Below are 22,411 nucleotides of genomic sequence, written 5' to 3'. Positions count from 1 at the left end.
GAAGAAGAAGAAGAAGAAGAAGAAGAAGAAGAAGAAGAAGAAGAAGAAGAAAGGAAGGAAGGAAGGAAGGAAGGAAGGAAGGAAGGAAGGAAGGAAGGAAGGAAGAAGAAAGAAGAAGAAAAGAAAGATGGATCTTTAGTAAAAGGTTTGCAAATATTACATGTTTCCAGCTCTTTTAACGGGACAAAGACCTGAGCATACCTATATTAAGAATGAGTGGTAATTGTCATGGTCTTTTAATTTTTATAGTTTTAAATTAGCCCTACCAAAACTTACTAATTACAATGGGAAAGAGAATAATTTCACAGTGCAGAAGACTCACAGACCACCTTAAGTGATTAAAGTGAATATCAACAAGAAGGGGGCAGATCGAAATTGTGTGTCACCTGATAGGATGCCATGAGAGAACACTCTTCTGCTTTTCTGATGCTCCAGCCCATCTAACCAATTCCAACCAACCCAGAGCTGCACAGCTTGGACCTAATCAGGGAACATCAAACATGTCCGAACCGAGGGACGTTCTACAACATTATTCCCTCATAGTCATCACAAGTGTCAAGGTCATGAAAATCAAGGAAAGACTGAAGAACTCTTCCTGACTGAAAGAGACTAATCCAGCAGATGATTCCAATGAGATCCTTTGCCATTCAGGACATTATTGGGATGATTGGTAAAACCTGAATGGGATCTGAAGATTTTATATTAATAATCTATATCAGTGTTTATTTCCTGACTTTGATGGTTGTATTGTGGTTATGTAGGGTAATGTATTGAGGGATCTTGATATATCAGATTGGTAATTTAAATTCAAGTAATTTAAAAATAATTCAACTTATTTAATAATTTAAACAATTCAATAAGTTCCTTTGAAAAATTTTAATGTTTATTTATTTTTGAGAGAGAGAGAGAAAGAGCACAAACAGGGGAAGGGAAGAGAGAGAGGGAGACACAGAACTCAAGGCAGGCTCCAGGCTCCGAGCTGTCAGCACAGAGTCTGACACAGGGCTCAAACTCATGAACCGTGTGATTGTGACCTGAGCCAAAGTTGGAGGCTTAACTGACTGAGCCACCCAGACGCCCCTCAAGAAGTTCTTCATACTGCCCTTGCAAATCTTCTATAAGTTTGAAATTGTTTCCAAATAAAGACATTATATAAAAATGTACACTATTAATAATGTACTATGTATAACATAATATGTATTTCTCCTTGAATTTCATTTATGATGGAAACTAGAATACTTTATAGATAAGAGAAAAATGTGAAGAAATGGCAACAAATTCAAATGCTAATTATTTCTGATGTTGATGTTTGGATATATTTAGCAAAAGATGTGCAAAACACATACACCCAAAGAGCACAAAACATTGCCTGAGAAATTAAGGAGGATTTAATAAGTGATGAGAAGCATGATGTTCGTGGATTGGAAGACTCAATGTTGTTGCTAAGATCTACTTTTTTCCAAATTGATTCAGTGCAATCCCATATAAAGTATCTGCAGGAGTTTTTGTAGAAATGGACATTTCTAAAATATATACAGGAAAGTGAAAGATCAAGAATAACCAAACAATCTTGAGAAAGAAGAACAAATATGGAAGCCCCACACTGCCTGATTCGAAGACTTTTTACAAAGTTATGGTAATCAGAATAGGGTGGTGTTGGCAAAAGAATAGAAAATAGGTCAATGAAACAGAATAAAGTCCAAAATAAACCCATGCTTATGTAGTCAACTGTTTTTCAACAAAGATGCCAAAGCAATTTAATGAGAAAAATAAAAGTTTTGCAGAAACAAATGTACCTCTACGTGGAAATAAAATTAACGTCAATCCTTCCCTCACAATCCAGACAAAAATTAATTTCAGGTAGCTCACAGACTTAAATGTGAAAGCTTAAATTATAAAGCTTCTGGAATGTAAGAGCATCTTTGTGATATAGATACTCTCTACAATCAAATAATACAAAGGCCAACGGTCCAATAAAGAAAATGGACAGACCAGTGGGCATTTCTCAAGATACATAAATGATAAGCACACTAAATAGTGCTTATTTTAATAAATGCTTATTTTTTAATAAGCATTATCTAATAATTTACAGTGCTTAACACCATCAGTCATCAGGGAAATGAAACTACAGCCACCATGAGATACTGCTACATTACCATTAGTGTGGCTAAAATTTAAAAGAATGACGTCCTACATTTTGGTGAGAATGTGGAGCAACCAGGACTCTTACACGTTGCTGATGAAAGTTTAAAATGGGTACAACCACTTTGGGAAAAGCGCAGGCAGTTTCTTACTAAACTGAACATACATTTGCCCTATGTCCCAGCCACGCCACTCCTTGAGCATCTACTTACTGAGGACAGAGGAGAACATGAGCCCAAAAAGATGTAACAAGTTGTAAGTCTTTGTTTATAATGGCCCCAAACTAGACGTAGCCCAAATGTCCTTCAAGCAAATTACAATACAGTCATACGATGGAATATGCTCAAGAATAAAAATGAACTACTGGCACGCAGCTACACAGATGCACCCCAAATACACCAAGAGGAACCAGCACAAAACCATACATGCTGCATTATTCCATTTATAGGAGGCTTTAGAAGAGACAAATGTACTGTGACAGAAAGCAGATCAGGGTTCACCTGGGATGGGGAGCACGGGTGACTGGGAGGAGACAGAGGAACTTTTGGGGGTGATGGGAAAGTTCTGGATTGTGATAGGGGTGTGGTGACCTGGGTGAGTGCATTTGCCTGAACTCGGTGAACTGTAACTCTTTAGTTCTGCGCATTTCACTGTACATGAATTATAGCTCAAGAGCACATAAAAAGAAAAAGAAAAAAATTAATGAATCCCTCTCTGTGTATAAATTTACATAAATGTTAAAACTTGATTTGAGTGAGCACAAAAGTTGCAAAAGATATCTACAGTATGGTACTATTTATGGACATTTTATGGACACAATACAATTCTATATGTTGTTTTTTGGACAAGCAACAAGAAAAAGTTATTTTTAAAAGTTGACTGAGGGGGAAGGGAAACAAAAATAATATAAAAACAGGGAGGGGGACAAAACAGAAGAGACTCATAAATATGGAGAACAAACAGAGGGTTACTGGAGGGGTTGTGGGAGGGGGGGTGGGCTAAATGGGTAAGGGACACTAAGGAATCTACTCCTGAAATCATTGTTGCACTATATGCTAACTAATTTGGAAGTAAATTTCTAAAAAATAAAAAATAAAGTTAAAAAAATAGATGAAGATAAATAAATAATAAACATTTAAACATTTATTTACCAAAAAAAAAAAAAAAAAATTGACTGAGGGGCGCCTGGATGGCTCAGACCATTAAGTGCCTGACTCTTGGTGTTGACTCAGGTCATGATCTCATGGTTCCTGGGATCAAGCCCTGAGCTGGGCTCTGTGCTGACAGCTCAGAGCCTTCGTGGGATTCTCTGTCTCCCCCTCTCTCTCTGCCCCTCTCCTGCTCACCGATGCACGTGCGTGTGTGCTTGTGTGTTCTCTGTCTCTCTCTCTGTCTCTCTCTCTCTCTGTCTCTCTCTGTCTCTCTCTCTCTGTCTCTCTCTCTCTCTCTCTCTCTCTCTATATATATATATATATATATAAATTGAGATTTTCTTAGGTTAGTGGTGATTCCTAGAGATGGAGACAGGAAGAGAGAAAAGGAGAAAGGCAGTTGGGGAAAGAACACAGCTTGAGCTGTGTATTTGTACCTATTTTGGGGAGAAAGGGAGGGACAGAGGGAGAGAGAGAAGTAGGTAGGTATCTGGAGTAAATACATCAAATCATTTCCCCATCTATGCCCTCACTAATACAGCCTTTGTTCTCTTTGATGGTAGGTTAACATCAGCACCCAGGAGCTTTGGGAGGAAATGCTCAGTTCCAAAGGACTAACTGGTAATTTAAGATAATTTTTGAGATCCATCCTTTTCAAAATTGCTAAACAGCATATTGAACCATGAAGAGAAAGGCTGCAATGAATGCCATTTCCTATAATCTTGAGTTTCATAGATAAAGGACGAGGTAACTTCTTTGTGTGTATATATATCTGGCTTGATCATCTGTCAGTTCAGGAAAGCAGTCAGTACTGTCGGAAAACAGGGTTTCCTTGTTTTAAAGCTGACTGTCAGACCCAAGTGCTGTTTAGTGTTAAGGAATGAAAACCTTTTTTAAAAAAAAATGTTTGTTTGTTTGTTTGTTCTGAGAGAGAGTTAGAGAGCAAGTGAAGGAGGGGCAGGGAGGGAGACAGAATCCCAAGCAGGCTCTGCATCAGTGCAGAGCCTGAAGCAGAGCTCACACTCACGAACCATGATCATAACCTGAGCCCAAACCAAGAGTTGGATGCTCTAACCAGCTGAGCCACCCAGGTGCCCCTGAAAACCTCTTCCGATTACATGAGGCACAAAGGGGAATGTATGGTTAGGAATGTGAGAATCTCTTGGAACTCAGGGTCTGGTAGGAGAGCTAGACCTCCCAAGGGATGGGAACCAGGGACTGCACAGTCATTAGGAAACAGCAGAGCCACCGTCCCTGGGCCTGCTCGTCCCTGTTGTCCTGTATGTTATCTATTGCTGTGCAACAATTTACCCCAAAGCCTAGTAGCTTAAAACAACGAACATTTATTATCCCACAGTTTCTGTGGATTTGGAATCCAGGTGTTGCTTAGCCTCTGGTTTGGGCTCTCCCACCAGGCTGCAGTGAAAAAGTGAGACAGAGAATGTCAAGCCCAACTAGAGTCTAGTTTGCTTCCAAGCTCCGTCATGTGGCTTTGGCAGATCTTTAAAAGTCATTTCCAACTTCATTCACGTGGCTATTGGCAGGACTCAAGACCCTGCTGGCTATTGGCCAGAGACATCAAGTTCTCGCTATCAGTTTATCCATCAGGCTACTTACAACACAGTAACTTTCTTCCCTAGGGGAAGAGGGAGAGAAAAGGAGGGAGAGACCTATGAAAGTCATAGCCTTTTTGTAACTGAGTCTCAGAAGTGACATCCCATCGCTTTGCCCTGCTCCGTTTGTTAGAAGCCAGTCACTAGGTCCAGCCTGCACTCAAGGGCAGGGGGTTACACAAAGGCATAGACCCTAGGAGGCAGGAATCCCTGGTGACATCTGAGAGGCTGCCTACCACAACTGCCCCTACTATTCCTTTCTCTTCCTCATTTACCATGCATACCTCTGGGCTCCCTTCTCTCTGTGTATCCACTCACTTCTCCCCATAAATACACCACTCAGCCGGCTTGTCTCTGCTCTCATCTGTCCCCAGCACCACCTGCCCCAAGTGACTTCAGCATTCAAGGCCCCTCCCCCACCCCTCTCCCATGACTCAATTTTTCTTTCCAGTCCCTTCACCTACTGTTCCCTGAGATATGCCCTGAGCTCCCACCTGTTTCCTGAACATGCCACAAGTCTCCCCACTTCTTTACTTTAATCCATGTTGTTCCTACTCCCTGGAAGGCCATGGCCCCATCACAACCTGGAGACATCACCCTCATTCCCAGGCCCAGCTCCAAAGCAGCTGCCTTGCATGCAATTTTTCCAGAACCTCTGCATGGTCACTTCCCTCTGGGAGTCACCTGGGCTCCAGGGTGGGACTCTGTCTCAGTCTCTACCCTCCCGCACACATCCAGCTTGGTGTGGCCCCTGTCTGGAGGAGCATGCGTGGCTTTCCCCCTAATCTCTAAACATCGTCTTTTTCATCTCGGTCCGTAGCCGACTTGCCCAGGCCTGGTGCAGAGTGGCTGCTAAATCTCGCTGATTGCATCGATCCAGCAGTGTATGTGTGAGTCTTGTCACACTCCACTACTTGAGGGATTACACAGCTTTTTCGATGGTGCCAGGTCTCAACTATTTTGTGTGCGTGTCTCATCTGTACAACCAGAACATGGCTCTAGGGCAAAACAAGCATTACCTCTCATCATTCTTTAAGAAGTTGCCATGTTCCAGGCACCCTATGCGATCAGAGCTGACATCTGCTGGGTGTGGACTCTGTCAAGCCCTGCTCTGAGCGGTGCCAGGGAATTGTGCTGACTGGAGGCAGCAGGGGCTCATCCTTCCCTTCTTATCAGGCTCTTCCTTCTTTCTAGAGCCATCAGAAATTTGCTTCCAAAATCAACCCCTGTCTTGGAAGTCCTGCCTTCTGCTGGATCATTTTCATCTGCCTTCAAACACGCAAGTCTATTCAGATTTACACACACACACCCCTTTGCATTTTCTCTGCCATTTCTTTCCTTCCAGATGTCTTCCCTGTTTTCCTTCCTGTCTCTCAAACTGTTGCTATACTTCCTCTCCAGTCCTGCTCTCCCTCATAACCTTGTGAAGCGTGCCTTTGTTGCCACCACTGCCCAGAGAGCCAGGGAGTGCCAGAGGAGCTGGGAAGCTGAACCATGGGTGCAAATCCTGTCTGCTGTTGTCCTCAGAGAAACCCAGAGCTTATCCTCCACCTGGATGCCCAGGAGGCCCAAATCTGTCTCCTGCCCCTGCTGGTGTCTGGTTGCCTTTGGGACCACTGGTCTTAGATTCTCTGGTTCACACTGGAAACCCAGCATGTCTAGAATCTAGTTCACTTTTCTCCCTCCCCCAAATGATCTCTCCCTGCCACCACCCAGTTCTTTTCCTCTGCCAGGCTCCAAGGTGGAGTCCTTTCCATGCCCAGGTGACTTTCACCATCCATCTTTCCCTTCCCTTTCCAAGTCTCATGGATTCCTCCCTTCCTTTCCTCCCACCCCCAGATCCCCCTCTGAGCCTGGCTTCTTCATCCCTCCCACACCCAACTTGGTTCTCGCTTTTCCCCTGCAAAACAATGCTGCTTGGCTGAAACTAACCGATGCTCCTGAATTCATGCATCTTGTTTATTTCCTGGAGTAGTTGAAAGAGCACATACTATGGCATCAGACAAACCTGGGTTCAAAACTAGGTTCTACTCCTGCACTGGCAGCACAGAGCCTGTTTGGGATTCTCTGTCTCCCTCTCTCTCTGCCCCTTCCCTGCTTGTCCTCTGTCTCTCGCTCTCTCTCAAAATAAATAAACAAACATTTTGGAGGGAAGAAAAAACTAGGTTCTACTGCTTGAAGATTTAATTATTCTTTTTTTAAACCTTGGGCTAGTTACTTCATCTCTTTGAACTTCACACAAGCTAGCACTTTTTGTGTCATGATCGGGCTGGGCATGTCTCGCATGTATCTGGTGCACATGTGTTGGCTTAGCTTGCTTAGCTTTCCTTACAGGCCCTGTGGCCTAGTGCAGTCAGGCAAGACGGTTCCCTCACACCCAGTCCTGTCACACTCCAGAGACTGGGTGGGACAAACGACCGAAAAAGTATGCAAGTTTCCCTTAGGTATCTATCAGGTACACTTTCTAGGAGAACACTGTTGATTTTATAGAGTAAATAAAACTCTCCTTTACCCAAAACAAGTGGCTTTTAATCCATCAGGGGAAAATGTCTCAACTGTGTTTATTATCAAAGCAGCTAAGAGTAGTTTGTATGCTGACAGGCCACTTACAGTGACCTTTCTTTTAGAATAAATAGTTTGGGGTGCCTGGGAGGCTCAGGTGGTTGAGGGGCCGACTCTTGATTTTGGCTCAGACCGTGATCTTGTGGTTCGTGGGTTCAAGCCCCACGCCAGGCTCCGTGCTGACAGTGCAGAGCCTGCTTGGGATTCTCTCTCTGTCCCTCCCCACTCTCTGTCTCTCCAAAGTGAATGAACTTAAAAAAAATACAGTGTTAGGGGGCGCCTGGGTGGCGCAGTCAGTTAAGCGTCCGACTTCAGCCAGGTCACGATCTCACGGTCTGTGAGTTCGAGCCCCGCGTCGGGCTCTGGGCTGATGGCTCAGAGCCTGGAGCCTGTTTCCGATTCTGTGTCTCCCTCTCTCTCTGCCCTTCGCCCGTTCATGCTCTCTCTCTCTCTGTCCCAAAAATAAATAAACGTTCAAAAAAAAAAATAAAAAAAAAATACAGTGTTAGTACACTTCAAATATTTATGGAGGGCCTGATCGACCTTGAAAGAAGCCTGAAAATTACTTCAGGTAAAGGATCCACATTAAGAAAACTGTTTTCTACCACACTTACTCCATCATGTTTAGAATTCAAAACACTGAGTTCGTAAGAATGAGGGGCAGTTTGTCCGTCCCCATGCTTGCTTCTACTCTAACAAGATAATGAATCCCTTGACCATTAAAGAACCCTGCAAACAGATGTCCACTGGAGAGGAGTTAGAATTTGCAGGTATAAATCTTGCCTGATGTGAATGCTGGTGCCCACTGATTGTTCCTGTTTCTTGGTTCCATGTAGTTGTTGACGTCTATCAAGGGTGGTGTGGCCCCTGCAAACCCGTGGTGAGCCTCTTCCAGAAGATGAGGATCGAGGTTGGCCAGGACCTTCTGCATTTCGCCTTAGTAAGCTCCTCCCCCAGCAGAGCATCATACAACACTGTCAAATAATTAAACACTTAAAAGCAGGAACAGGAATCAGGAGCTGCTTTTTCCAGATCATTGAAAAGGCATCGGTTATGAATTTTTTGGTCATCGGTCATAGATGCTTACAGTTTCTCTAGAGATGAAGATTCCTACCCCCACCCCTGCCTTTCTGACAATCACTCTGGGCTTGGGCATCTCTTGACCCTGTGCACAGGGAAGGGGTCCGTGTCACTCAACACGTGTGTTCCTTCTGGCTCATCAACACTGTAGACTCTGAAGTCTTATTCCCAGAGCACGGCATTTGAAGGTCTCTGTGCTCTGCTCCATCATGGGGAACTTCTAGCAAATATTCGCTTGGATGAACGTATGGAAATGGGAATAAGTTCCAGAAAAGTGTGCAAGAGACGATCGATATGCCGCATGGATTAGAGGTGCATAGGCAGACCGCAGGAGAAAATATACGTACACTGACTTTCTGACACTTCTGGAGAGAGTGTGGGAGGGAGATGGCTGCATGGGGAAGTGTTAGGCCCCTGCACAGGGTTTATCAGACACCGAAGGCAAAGTCTGGGGACTTTCATTGCTGGCAGTAGTAGGATGTCAGGCAGTGGAGCCCCCTGGTTTGGAGCAGCAGCTGGCTGGGGAGCAGGAGAAACCCTTGCTTCCTCCTTGTCTTATCCTTCAAAAAAGCACACCGTCAACAAGTTTTACCAATATGTTGACAGCAAAGTTATTCTGATGAAAAGACCTTAGAAGGAAAGGCATGAGAGCAAGCCAGGGCCTCACCTGGTAGGGGCATAGTGTGTATGTGAGTGCAGGGAAGGGTGTGTGTATATGAGTGTTTATGTGTGGGGTGGTGTGTGTGGGGGGGATATGTGTGTATATATACATGGCCTGTGTGTGTGTGTTTATGGGGATATATGGGGTGTGTGCCTGTGTGTCTATTGTCCTGTGTGGTTCTCCCACCATCGTGCCCTTGCATCCCTGGCACCCCAGAGCCCTCCTGACAGCTTGTTTTCTTTAGGCAGAAGCAGACTGTCTTGATGCCCTTGAAAAATACCGAGGGAGATGTGAGCCGACCTTTCTGTTTTATGCAGTGAGTATATTTGCAGAACCAGAACCAGAACTTGTGCAGATCATTAGGGTTCAGAGGGAGGCTTCTCACTGAAAGTCACCAAGTGGCTTCACTGATCCAGACAAGTGAGCATTTTCTCCTTGACTGCATTTGTTATTTGGGGTGAGGATAGATGTACTTAAGTCATGGTAATGCAGGTCCCTGCCTAGGATGGTGGCCTTGCTCGTTGGTGGAGGGGGCTGGGAAGACACAGCTCCTGATGGTCACTCCGGGCTCAGCAGCCTTCCTGACTGGCTGTACGTGGGAAAGAACGGGAGTCACTCAAATGCGTATGCTCCTGGCTCATGGACACTCTTGACTGATGCTTCACAATCAGAGCACGGGGTTTCAAGATTTCTATTCTCTGCTCTATAAGAGAGGAGCCTTCAGCAAACATACTCCTTTAATGGGGTAGACAACCTCCGCATTCACTTTTTTTTTTTTTAATTTTTTTTTCAACGTTTATTTATTTTTGGGACAGAGAGAGACAGAGCATGAACGGGGGGGGGGGGGGCAGAGAGAGAGGGAGACACAGAATCAGAAACAGGCTCCAGGCTCTGAGCCATCAGCCCAGAGCCTGACGCGGGGCTCGAACTCGCGGACCGCGAGATCGTGACCTGGCTGAAGTCGGACGCTTAACCGACTGCGCCACCCAGGCGCCCCTCACATTCACTTTTATGTAACCATAAGATGTGAAGATATGTTTACAGAAATTCGGAAATGAAAGGGACTATTGTGGAAAGCCAAGTAGTTCAGTGTTTTCAAAAATAATTTGGATGTTTTTGGGTGTGACATCCGTGCCCTGGCCCCAAGCCCCTCAGGGCCCACCACCTCACACCTGGCTTCCTAGCTGAGGCCCTGAAGGCAACTGACTGGTAGGCTACTCCTGACTCCTGCCCCTGCCCTGTACAGTTGGGGGAACTGAGGCCGACCCACTCCCATCTCCTGACAGCCAGGCCAGGGTTGTTTAGCTTGGAAACCTTTGGGCTCCTGTGCTCAGGGCTGTAAGCATTCCAAATTGGAAGCTTATGGTAAACATTATTTGAGCACTGATTTTAAATTTATTTATTTTGAGAGACAGAGATAGTGCAAGCAGGGGAGGGGCAGAGAGAGAGGGGGAGGGAGAGAGAATCCCAAGCAAGCTCTGCACTGCCAGCACAGAGCTTGATGTGGTGCTCAAACTCATGCAACAGTGAGATCATGACCTAAGCTGAGACCCCAAGAGTTGGAGGCTTAACCGACTGAGCCACCCAGGTACCCCTGCTGAGCATTGATTTTTGATGGAAGACTACAGTTATGTGCTGAAACATGGGTGGGGATGGCGGGAGAAGTGGGAAGGAGCCAAAGGGACAGTGGAGCACAGGTGCAGAAATGGAATCTGTCACAGGGGTTTGCTTGAGCCTGTAGTGATTAAGGTGTAAATCATAAATCATATCGGACTGTGGGAACAGGTGCAAAGGCAGCAGGCTCCAACCTCTCACCCTCTTGAGGGCCACTGAGGGGCAGGGTGGAAATGGGGGAGGCCCACTTTCTGCGAGCTTCTGTGAGTAATATGCAGAGACTGCCAAACAGGTCAAAACAGGGAACTTCTGTCACCCCAAATGGCACCTCCACTGTGAAGTCTCCTCTGACCACCCCAGGTGGAGCTGGGAATCCCTTCTTGCCCTGAATGCCAAGCATCCTGTACATTTCCCTTTTTTCTAAATTTTTTTTTAACATTTATTATTGAGAGACAGACACAGAGTGTGAGCAGGGGAGGGGCAGAGAGAGGGGGAGACACAGAATCTGAAGCAGGCTCCAGGCTCTGAGCTGTCAGCACACAGCCCCCGCGGGGCTCAAACTCACAAACTGTGAGATCATGGCCTGAGCTGAAGTCGGTGGCTTAACCAACTGAGCCACCCAGGCGCCCCCTGTACATTTCCCTCTTAAAGCAATGATCGTATTCTATTGTAATTTTTTCTTTGATATCACCACCTCTCTACCCCTTGACTTCCCAGTCATTGAGGCAACTAAGCTTTTCAGGTTTAGTGTTCATATCTGTTGCCTCTATCTTGGTGCTTGGCATAGCAAGTGCTCAGTAGACATTTGTCCAGTGGACAAGCCACGTATAGGCCACATTTCATCACTCACGACCTAGTGTGCCCTGCTCCTCCCTTAACTAACTCTCCCCCTCCCCTGGCATTTTCCTGAAGCTTTTTTTTTGTTGTTGTTTATTTATTTTTGAGATAGCGTGCAGGAGTCAACCCGAGCTGGGGAGGGGCAGAGAGAGAGGGAGACAGAGAATCCCAAGCAGACTCCGTGCTGTCAGTACAGAGCCCTATGCAGAGCCTGAGGTGGGGCTCGATCCCTCGAACAGAACTGTGAGATCATGATCTGAGCCGGATGCTTAGCCGCCCAGGTGTCCCTCCCTGAAGGAAGTTCAAAGGAGGCATGGGGTAGAGGGCAGAGAAGCGGATGGCAGCCTCGACCTTAGGCTTGCTCCTAAGCAAAACTCCTGGACACTCACAGTCTCTTGGAAGAGAGTGAGATCTGTGCAGACGAGGTCAAGTGGTCTGAGTAGCGTGTGTGTACCGCGTTCTAGGGCGGAGCACTGGTGGCGGTGGTTAGAGGAGCAAATGCCCCGCTACTGCAGAAAACCATCCTGGAGCAACTGGAGGCTGAAAAGAAGGTGCTGGCTGAAGGCTGCGAACGGAAAGTGGTAAGGAGCACTCCCAGAGCGGCAAACTCCATGTTTTTGTTCCCTCCCCCACTAATTCTCCTGGAGCTGTCAGTGGAAAGCTTCATTAAATGCCTCCCTCTGGGGGCCCTTGAGGGCTCAGGGGAAGCATTGGCATGGGTTTTAAAGGCTTCTTTAAAAAACTGTCTTAAAGGTTTTACTTATTTTTGAGAGAGAGAAAGAGAGAGCACGAGTGGGGAAGGGGCAGAGAGAGACGGAGACACAGAATCCAAAGCAGGCTCCAGGCTCCGAGCTGACAGCACAGCTGACACTTAACCCAATGAGCCACCCAGGTGCCCCTGAAAGATTTCTTTTAAAAAAGCTGCCCCCTTCTTCCAAAACACTTGATCTTCATTTATCTATGTCCCTCTCATCCCCCACTTCAATTCTTAACAGGGGTTTCTAGAACCCTCACAATGAGTTCAGAAATGAAAATAAAGTTATGGAGTCAAGTAGTGGATAGGAGAAGTCAGCCTCAGGGTGACTCACCCCTGGTGGCCTGCCTTCACCTCCCATTCCTGAAAGGTTTACTTGTGATCCCCCGAGGGTTTGTTTTAGTTTAGAAATTAAGCTGTCATTCACATGAGAAATAGGATCAGCATAGCTTGTGATTTTGATAATTTCTACGATAACACAGACTACAAGTTTTTCACAAATAAGTGGCTGCCTTTGAAAATCAACACCACCTTAGATAGAGGTATTTCCTGGTGCTTTGAGCGCTGTCCAACGAGCCTTAACGTAGCTTAGTGTTCGTTTTTCAAGTTTTCATATTCAAGTAGCAAACCCCTATTTTTATAGAGTGGGTTAGAATCAATCATATTTTTTCCCCAGAAAATCACGCATTTTCCCTGTGGAGGGAGAATGATCTCTGTCTTTACTACTTCCTTGCATGGTGCAGCCAATTGCTTAATATTTCCTTGCGTGTCGATTCTTCCTTCGTCTTCTTGCCAACTCTCGATTTCATCTTTTCTACTTGGCGCTTGTGGATATGGACAGAATCTAAACCTTAAGATCAGCATAGATTTCTTTGTCTTTGAACACCCTCACCCCCACCATCATCGGGCCACTAAAAAGGATCTTGTAAAGTTTCCAAGGCTGATGATCTTGACCTCCTTTTTTTTTGGCTCTGCATTTTGGGCCTTTGCTTTTTTGGCTTCTGTAGGTTTCTGAAGGTCTTTGTGGTAATTTTAATTAGCTAACTACTTTCTGTTTGTGACCAATTTGTCCTAGATTAGAGACGAGGCTCTGTCTGATGAAGATGGATGCTTCACCTGTGACAAGGACAGTGGTGACAATGACATGGGTGAGTATAGAGCCAATAAGCAAGGTGAAAAGGCAAAGCAGACTCAGATTTTTAAATCTGAGTTTTAAAAAACCTTATGAATAGGGGTGCCTGGGTGGCTCAGTCGGTTAAGTGTCCGACTCTTGATTTCAGCTCAGGTCATGATCCCACAGTTTGTGGGTTCGAGCCGTGCATCGGGCTCTGCGCTGACAACTCGGAGCCTGCTTGGGCTTCTCTCTCTCTCTGCCCCTTCCTTGTACTCTCTCTCTCTCTTTCTCTTTCAAAATTGATAAACTTAAAAAAAAAAAAAACCACCTTATCAGTCATCAGTGTTTTGGGCAATCTGAATTCTGGGAAGATTAACCATGAAACATTTTGTTTCCGATCACCTGACTTCAAACACACTGTGTCAGATCTCCCTTCTGCCCTTTCTTGGCATCTTCAGCACCACTTGGGACTTCAGCTGATCATTCAAGTATAACCAGTATGACTTTCAAGGCAATTACCACGCATCAGGAAAAGTCCCACCTACTAAAATGGAGGGTAGAATTTCAAGCAGTGATGCTGGTGTTGCCTTGGTCTTCATTTGAGCTAAAGAGCTCACTTTGTATTTTCACCTTTTTTTCTAAAGTGTCCAAAAGTCAGCTGTACCGAACACCTTCTCACCCCACAACCTCGCACCAAGTATCAACTCATGGATTTCACACTCCTGGGCCTCACAGTTATTCCCGAACCTTTACTATGAGAGAACAGCTTGACCTGACAGAATGGAAAGCAGGAGTCAGAAGGGCTGTTGCTGGAAGGCAGCTCTTGACAGTACTGGGGCTCCGGGGGAAAGCAGCGCTGAGTTCAGGAACCGAGGTGGAAAGAGAAGGAAGATTTTTATCATCGCATGAAGTAGAAAGGCTGTTTATGCGTGTATGGAGAATGAGGACTGTTTGAGTTGGATGCTAACAAGGAAAGAGGCACAGTTCAGGAAAGCAAAAGAACTTCACGTGGGGAAAAAAAATCAGTGTTTTGCAGGAAACATTTGTTGCCTTTTTTTTTGGATGATCTCCTCTTCCCTCTCTCATTATATCCTCTCAAATCAAGTCTCTCCACCTAGAAAATACCAGAAAAGCCTGCCCTTGCCCTTAGCCTTCCTCTCCTCCATGCCTGAGTTTCCGGAGCCTCCCTACTCCCTGGGCCACCCGTCACCTCTGGCTCCTGCCTGACCCGCTTCACATGGCCCATGTTCCTGCTTCTCTCTGGTGCTCACAGGGCACCAGTGATGTTCCTAGTGCCAAATCCCAGGACGGGTGTCCAGTCATATCCTACAGCCTCTCTCTGAGGACTTGGATGATTTCACAGCGTCTTCTCTTTTGGTTTCTGAGATGTCATGACTTTTCTCGTTTTCCTTCTGCATCTCTGGCCTCTCCACAGCCTCCCCATTCATTGGCCTTTTCTCATTTGCTCCCCTTTCAAGCTGGACATCTCTGGGCCCTGATCTGACCTCTTCTGTTCTCACCCTGCACCCCTAGGGAATCTCACTAATGGGTCAATGTATAAAGGATTCATTGTAAGAATCCTTAGAGCACTAAGGGTACATGGGACATCAGAAACAATACAGAAAAATGGATAGATCTGTGGCTTAAAATGATTCACATCTTTGCAGTGTATATGTTCTTGTGATTTCCAGAGTAGGAAGCTCTCCTCAAATGCACATACTATCATGTTTCATTGCAATACAACAGATATAAAAGTTAATAACAGAACATAGGTTCTGGGGGATACAGAGTCTGTGGAGAGTGTAGGTAGCTCACCAAGGCCAAGTTCATACAAACAGGAGTGCAGTAGGGATGAGCTTATGGACTGGACATGGGGGTTCCCCTACAGCTTTCTGCAGGCCTGAGTAGGGGCTATAATCACATGCCACCTCTCTTGTTGTCACAGCTGACTGGACCTGTGGACATTGACCAAAAGACAGCCATTAGGACACTGGTCATGGAACTATGGCTGCTACCTTGGCTCCAAACAACGAGCTGGCCAATCTGGTCTTCTCTCAAGAGAATCTGTAGAGATAGAGGAGATGGTAGTTGCAGTTTGGTAGAATTTGCTGGTGCTGAAAAATCATGGACTCAGGGCCTGGGGAAGTGATTGCTGCCCACATGCCAGCAAAGGTAAAGGAAGCATTGGTGAAGGGGCCAGTGGAGGGAGAGGAGAAGACAGCAGACAGCACTTAGAGGCTAAGAATCAGGACAGGGTGACAGGAAGGCACAACGGAGGCCAGGCTTGTGTGACCTCGACTCCAGGTGTCTCGGACTCCAAGCCATCTCTTTAAGTTGTTTCTGGGGTTCTGCTCCTCAGTGGTCTCTGATCTCTTCCCCACTTTCTTCCTCTCCTCCCTCCTCACCCCCTCCCAGCCCCCCTTTCTCCCACGTTCCTGTCCCTTGTAGCTAGGTTGAGGTCTGCAGCCAGACCTGTGCCTCTACTAGAGTCCAAGTGTGCAGAGGCACAGTCAAGAGGCCGGGAGGGTGGGGGGACCCGGGAGCTGAGTGCAGAGGCAGCATGGTCCCTGCGGATGGCCCCGTGAGAGCCTCAGAGATGGCTGCTGTGAACCCAGCACCTGAGAGCACCATCCTCGGCTTTTTGCAGTGCCATGGGGGAAGACCTGCACCTTGGCCATCATTAAGCCAGACGCAGTGGTCCACGGAAAGACTGATGAGATTATTATGAAGGTAAGAGAGACAAAGCTTCCCGACAGACACCCTCATGTCTCTCTTCCGGTGGAAAAGCAGGGGCGGACATCATACAGCTGTGTGCTGGTGGGAAAAGAAGGCTTCTGAGAAGCTTTAACTACAATTAAACATTTTAAATCCATTTAGAACAGATACGAAGAGGCAGAGGGTCTCCGCTTTTAATGTTACCTTTCCCATTATCTTTTGCTTCTCAGCACATTTAGATATGAATTTGGGCTTGATTTACCCTTTCATCATATATGTGTCTTTTTACAGATCCTGGAAGCCGGTTTTGACATTCTAACAAATGAAGAGAGAACCATGACAGAGGCAGAAATGCGACTTTTCTATCAACACAAAGCTGGGGAGGTCAGCTCATCTGCTTTCATACATCCGACATAATCTCATTTCTTTCTTTCTCCAACATTATGTTTATAGGTTGATATTAGTTTGGGAGAAAGCAGAGTATTACGAAGAACAAGAATATGAATTTGCTCTCAGAATAATGATTATAGCCTGTATCAGGTTAAAGTTCTTTGGTTGCAAGGAAGAGATTTTGATTCTAACTTAAGTAATAAAATAAAGAATTTACTGGAAGGCTACTCCATAACTCCCAGAACTGAAGAAGACAGCTGAAGGACTTGAATAAGAAGGTGTTGGGGAGAAGGACCAAGACCTTAGGAGTGGAGTTCCATGGACAGTCACTTTTACGTGCTGCTGTTGGACAACTCAGATTCAAACACTTTCTTCTGCTTATGACTCCCCTGCTTGAGAGGGAGGCCTGGCCAACCTAGCTCAGCTATAGCCCCCCTCTCAGGCGAGATGTGTGTGTCTGGTGGGGGTGGGGGGAAGAGGCATCATGGTTGTCAGCCGGGGTTGACCGGGCAGCCAGGGTTGTCCTGCCTTTGCCTTCATCTGGGTTCTCTGGGTGTGGTTGGTCATCACCACCACCCCTCCCTGGGCCTTCCGTGCGCATGCTGGCTGGTGGCAAGGCTGCTCACTGAACCCCTCCTGTCCTGTGGAGGGATGGGCCCACTGACCCACTGTTGGCCCCAGGGCCCCGGACCCAGGTCACTGTTTCCTCTCCTTGTGCTAGGAGGCATTTGAGAAGCTGGTGCATCACATGTGCAGTGGACCGAGCCACCTCCTGATACTCACCAGGACTGAGGGCACTGAGGATGTGATCACTGCCTGGCGAACGCTCATGGGGCCCTGTGACCCTGATGTGGCAAGGAGGGAGCAGCCTGACAGGTGACGTCACCAGCTGTGGTCTTTTCGTTCATCTTAAAACCTGAACCCAAGGAAGCCAAGAGCCCTGCCCTCTATTCAGCCCTGAATTCCCCCTTTATATATATTTGGAGAGACCCTGAGAGTTACACATTTGAGGCAGCCCTGAGGAGGCCTCTCCCTCTGATCCAGTCTTCACTGTTCTCTCTGCAGCCAGAGGTTTCCACAGTGTGATCCCAGAACCACACGCACAACTTATCCAGGAAATACAGATTGCAGGGCCCCACCAAAGCCTGCCAAGTCAGAGACTCTGGGCAGGACCTAGGGGTCGGCATTGCAGACTCAACCCCCTCTACCCTCCTCCCCTCCCAGGGTGTCCTAAGGCTCCCTGGAGTCTGAGCACCCTGTTCTGCACACTGCACTAGGCTGCCTTGGCCCTGTATTTAGCCTGGCATTGCCAATGCGAAATCCATCTTCTTGTCTTTGAAGCTAAGAGAAGCCCAGCCAACAGGAAAGAAATGAGCAAGAGACTAAGTAGCTGCAGTTGTACCTCGTAGTTGTCAGGGCCAGAACATTCATATATGAACATTCATATGTGGGATGAGTAAGACAGCCCAGGGTTCAGATCCTAGGTTGCTGCATATTCAGTCAAGTCCTTTCTCTGAGCCTCAGTTGTCTCCTCTGTAAAATGGGATCACGATGCCTATCACGGGAGGCCACAGTGTTGTAGTTAAGAGCACGTCCTTGGGTCATGCATTAATCCCTCTGTGCCTCAATTTCTTCATCTCAATCATGGGTGCTACAATGCCTCAGACACTGATGTGAGGATTGAATGTGTATGTGTGTGTGTGAGAGTATACGTATATGTATATATGTGTGTATATACATGTATATCAAGTACTCAAAACAGTGCTTGACACAAAGGAAGCCCTAGCAATGTTAGTATTATCTTTCGGGGTTACTGACAGGTTAACTATGAACACCTACATTAAGCTCTTGGCAGGGTGCTAGTCCCTGGTGGCGCTATCAACAAAATGGCAGCTCCTGAGCTTACACCATGACTCACGCATACTTAAACTGGCAATCACGACAGAGTGTCCCTCACAGAACTGTGGCACAAATGAAATGGGATCATGTATAGGAAGCACCTGGCAACGTGCAGAGACATCACAATGGAATACATGTCAGCTACTATCCTTGCTGCTGTTCTTGGCATTTCCAAAAGAGAGAAAGCCATTCCACAAAAATGCAGCGTGCTAACTGGTAGCTGGTGACCATGTTGCCAGAGAGCAAAACACTTCTCCTCAAATGAAACAAATGTTTCTTGTGCATTTTGCCAATGTTCCCAGTCTCCGCGCTCAGTACGGCACAGAAATGCCCTTTAACGCAGTCCACGGAAGCCAGGACAGAGACGACGCCTACAGAGAACTGGCATTGCTCTTCCCCACTTTTAAGTTTTCAGATGAAGTTCTAGAAGCCTCTCTGGGTAAGTCATCAAGGCAGTTTGGTCTTTATTACATCTGCAGCAAGTAAGCTGGGGGTGCTGATGATTATGTGGCAATCAGGTCTTCAATCTAATAAGGTCCTGTCTGGTGAAGGGCCCATTATATAACCTCAGTAGCAGTCCTGATCTGTTTTGTAATGATGTTGCTTTTTAATACCGCATTACTTTTTTTTTTTTTTTTTTTTGCTCCATTCTTACTTTGGAGTCATATTTTCATTGCAAAGTTACTTTTGCAGTTTCTTGTGGAAACTGCTGAGAAAATTTAACTAGCTTTCTAGAATCGTGCTCCAAAGCCAGAGGCCAGGTATCACTTCCTCACTTCCTGTGTGTTTCACACACCCCACGCCGGACCCTTGGTAGGGTTGCTGAGTGGTAGATCGTTATACAGAAGGGCCCTGAGCCTGCTGTGACTCTTGCATCCGTCAGTCCCCACTTTTTGGGAAAAGTGTGCAGGGTCATCTCCACCTCCAAATCTGGGTGAGAAACCCAAGGGGTCCAGAGTGCATGTGACTTACCTCACTCCACAACTAGAAGTAGGCCTCACTCGGGATGCCCCTGCCGCCGAGTTGGGTATCTGTGGTTTGAGCCTGAGGTGAAGGGGCCAGTGGCTAAGAATCCTGGGAAAAGCAAAGGACGTGAGGGTGGGATTCCTGGGAGAAGACTGCGTGCAGATCTGAAATGGTAACAACATACTTGTACACAAACGTTTGACTTTTAACCAATATATTTACCTAAGTGTTTGATATCTTCGCTGTCTCCTCAAGATCTGAATCTGGCTGAGTAAGAACATAGGTGGTCTGGGATGGGAGCTGGCCAGCACCAGCCCTCATTTAATCCCTGCAGCTGCCAGCAGAGGGGCAGGCTGGGTGTGGAGGGCGTAGAGAGATCATGGCCAAGTGCAGCTTTAGGCGGATCAGACAGACCCAGGTTGACACACGCAAAGCCATTCCCCTCCTAGGAGGACTGGGGTGACAGTGGCACTGCTAGGGCCAGCTTTCCTCCAGGGACCCACCCTCAGAGACAGCCCATGGTACATTCCTTTAGGTGTCCAGGGCCAGGCACATCTCCGTCCTTTTGGGGGGTAACTGGAAACAAGTAGTTTAACTCAGGGCCAAGTCTGGGGGAGGAGGAGAGCAGCCTGGCTGGGGAACAGTCATCGGAGCGATTGCGGACAGTGTTGGGAGATCATGAGCCTGACTTCTGGGCCAGGTGATGATGAGCAAAGGGGACAATTACCCAGGGGTCTGAGCCAGACCACATCGTGGGAAGAAGTGCACAGCCTCCTGGGAGCAGGACTCTGAAGCAGCCTTGCTGGGGTGCTGATGTTCTGCTCATTTGTTTAATGGGCCAGGCTTCCTCAGTCGTCAGGAGCACCGTGTGCTTTCCAACTTACCCAGCACTTTCTCTGCTAAGGGTCAGGGGACAAGGGCCCTGGAGACAAGACAGTCCTGGGTTTGGATCCTGGCTCCACTGTTTACCAGATGAATAGCCTCGGGAAAGTTACTTACCTTTTTTGGACCTCAGTTTCCTCATCTGTGAAATGGAGATAATGACAGACTCATTATTAGCCCCTTAATATTATCTCCACAATAGCAATCTTCCTCACAGGGCTGTCGTGAAGATGAAAGGAGACAAAGGATATTAAAGTTCTTAGCCTGGGGCCTGACCCATATTAAATGCTCAACAAATAACTCATTTTCCTATTTTCAAGATTTTTAAGCAACGTCCATACCCAACATGGGGCCTGAACTCACACCCCCAAGATCAAGAGTCACATGCTCCACCGACGGAGTCAGCCAGGCGCCCTTCATTCTAATTTTTAATTCCTGGTCCCTAACATACTTACTAGGGCCTCTCTCTGCTGTTTCCTCCACCCTGACCCCTCACTTCATCCTCTGTGATGTAGTTAGACCCCCTTTTCCTGCTTCTTCTGGTGAGTGGGAGAGAGGGCTGGGACAGGGCTAGGTTTCAGAAGTCCTGCAAAACATCTGTCGTCCCACAGGCCACGAGGCCGAAGGAGTGGTGGGCCCCACTGAGGTGCTTCGCTTCCCTGAGGACACGGACTGAGACGGCTGTGCAGCTTTTCCGGAGCATGTGACCAGGGCGAGGCCACGGGGCCACAAGATGGAATGTCTGTGCACTCCAATCAGCTGCACAGAAGGGAACCTCCAGAATTGGAACCTCTTTTCTGCACCAATACTTATTTGGTTTAGCCATCTCATGAACAATAAACAATATATACTTTCCTGTCTTATTAAATAGTATATAGAACATATACTTTTTTTTTTTTTTTGCTACTTCTGGGATTTTATAAAATAAATGGACATCAGTTATTGTATCCTGGTGTGACAGGGTGTCATCTCGGGGGATGTGTTACACAGGACAGTGTTTCCCCAATAATAAATCTATTTATAGATCAAATAACTTTAGAGTTCAAGCTGATAACTACCAACTTGAAAACAGTACAAAAAGATTGGTTAGAACATTTCCAGGCATAGTGACATGGAGGCAGACAGGTACCAGCTTTAGTCTTCACGCTGCCTGCCCAAGCCACAGAGGCTGTCCCGCAAAGCCGCCTGACCTCCCATCTGAGGTTCTCCATGAATCAGGCCGTGTTCATAAAACAATGCTTGGGAGTTACATTTGGAACCAGTGTTCATCTCATTTTCTTGACGCTCCCTTCCCCCATTTCTTTGGTTTCTGACTCTGGCTACAGCCTAATTTTTAAAGTCTGAGAGCTCCCAGTGGAGCCAAGTTGCCTCCAGCTTTAGCTAAATCACCTGGTTTAGCCATCCTTCCATGGGTGTGCCCTTGAAAGTCAATGGAGGTTTTCAGGAGAATGTTAACTATTATTACCTCCGTGAATATTAACACGGATAGCCACTCCCTCCTGCTAGTTTGCTCTGTGATCTATTTGTAAATTCACTATGCCCAGGCATCCGCTTTGCTGAGGAAAAGGCTGTGTTTGTCTACTCCCCAAGACAAATGTTAGCGATCTCCTTCTCATTTGCTGGTTTTCTCCAGAAGACTTAGCTTATGACTTGAAGTTCTTTAAATGCACAGTTAGCTCCCAGAAGACTACTCTTGTTAGGTGCATTGCTCTTTTTGCCAATATTATGTTGGCACTGCGGACAGAAGGATGAGTCAGGCTGCAGGAAATGAGTAGCAAGTCTCCCCGGAAGCTAGGAAGCCAAGGATCTTCCATCACTGGAGAGATGAGAAATGGTGTGACCAAAGCCTCTAAAAGCAGGTGGGGGAGATGAGTAGGTGGGGGAACCGAGCCTGTGGGGGTGATGTGTGTTGTTGTCTGAGATGACCTTTAAGCCTTCCCAGGAAATAGCTGGGGTCAGTGGGGCTGGGAAGGGAAGGCAGGAAGGGACACTAGAGTGGTACAGCCGGTGATGTGCTCTTTCCATCTAGAA

General features: G+C 46.6%; 1 protein-coding gene across 1 annotated transcript in view; it reads left to right on the top strand.

Annotated features, from left to right (window-relative positions):
• The window catches only part of NME9 (NME/NM23 family member 9), a 24,650-nt gene extending 3,419 nt beyond the window's left edge, over nt 1–21,231 (top strand). Inside the window, exons 3-12 of the mRNA XM_040480285.1 lie at nt 3,857–3,914; nt 8,305–8,408; nt 9,454–9,525; nt 12,125–12,241; nt 13,490–13,562; nt 16,176–16,258; nt 16,535–16,627; nt 17,355–17,509; nt 18,835–18,971; nt 20,992–21,231. Coding sequence (XP_040336219.1) covers nt 3,857–3,914; nt 8,305–8,408; nt 9,454–9,525; nt 12,125–12,241; nt 13,490–13,562; nt 16,176–16,258; nt 16,535–16,627; nt 17,355–17,509; nt 18,835–18,971; nt 20,992–21,056 — 957 coding nt within the window. The 3' untranslated portion in view covers nt 21,057–21,231. The remainder of the gene's footprint in view (nt 1–3,856; nt 3,915–8,304; nt 8,409–9,453; nt 9,526–12,124; nt 12,242–13,489; nt 13,563–16,175; nt 16,259–16,534; nt 16,628–17,354; nt 17,510–18,834; nt 18,972–20,991) is intronic.
• The last annotated feature ends 1,180 nt before the right edge of the window (nt 21,232–22,411 follow it).

Source organism: Herpailurus yagouaroundi, unplaced genomic scaffold (assembly GCF_014898765.1).
Source record: "Herpailurus yagouaroundi ecotype Mexico unplaced genomic scaffold, PumYag 159, whole genome shotgun sequence".
Taxonomy (NCBI): Eukaryota; Metazoa; Chordata; class Mammalia; order Carnivora; family Felidae; genus Herpailurus; species Herpailurus yagouaroundi.
Note: the sequence above shows the minus strand (reverse complement) of the source record. Positions and strands in the feature narration are given on the sequence as shown.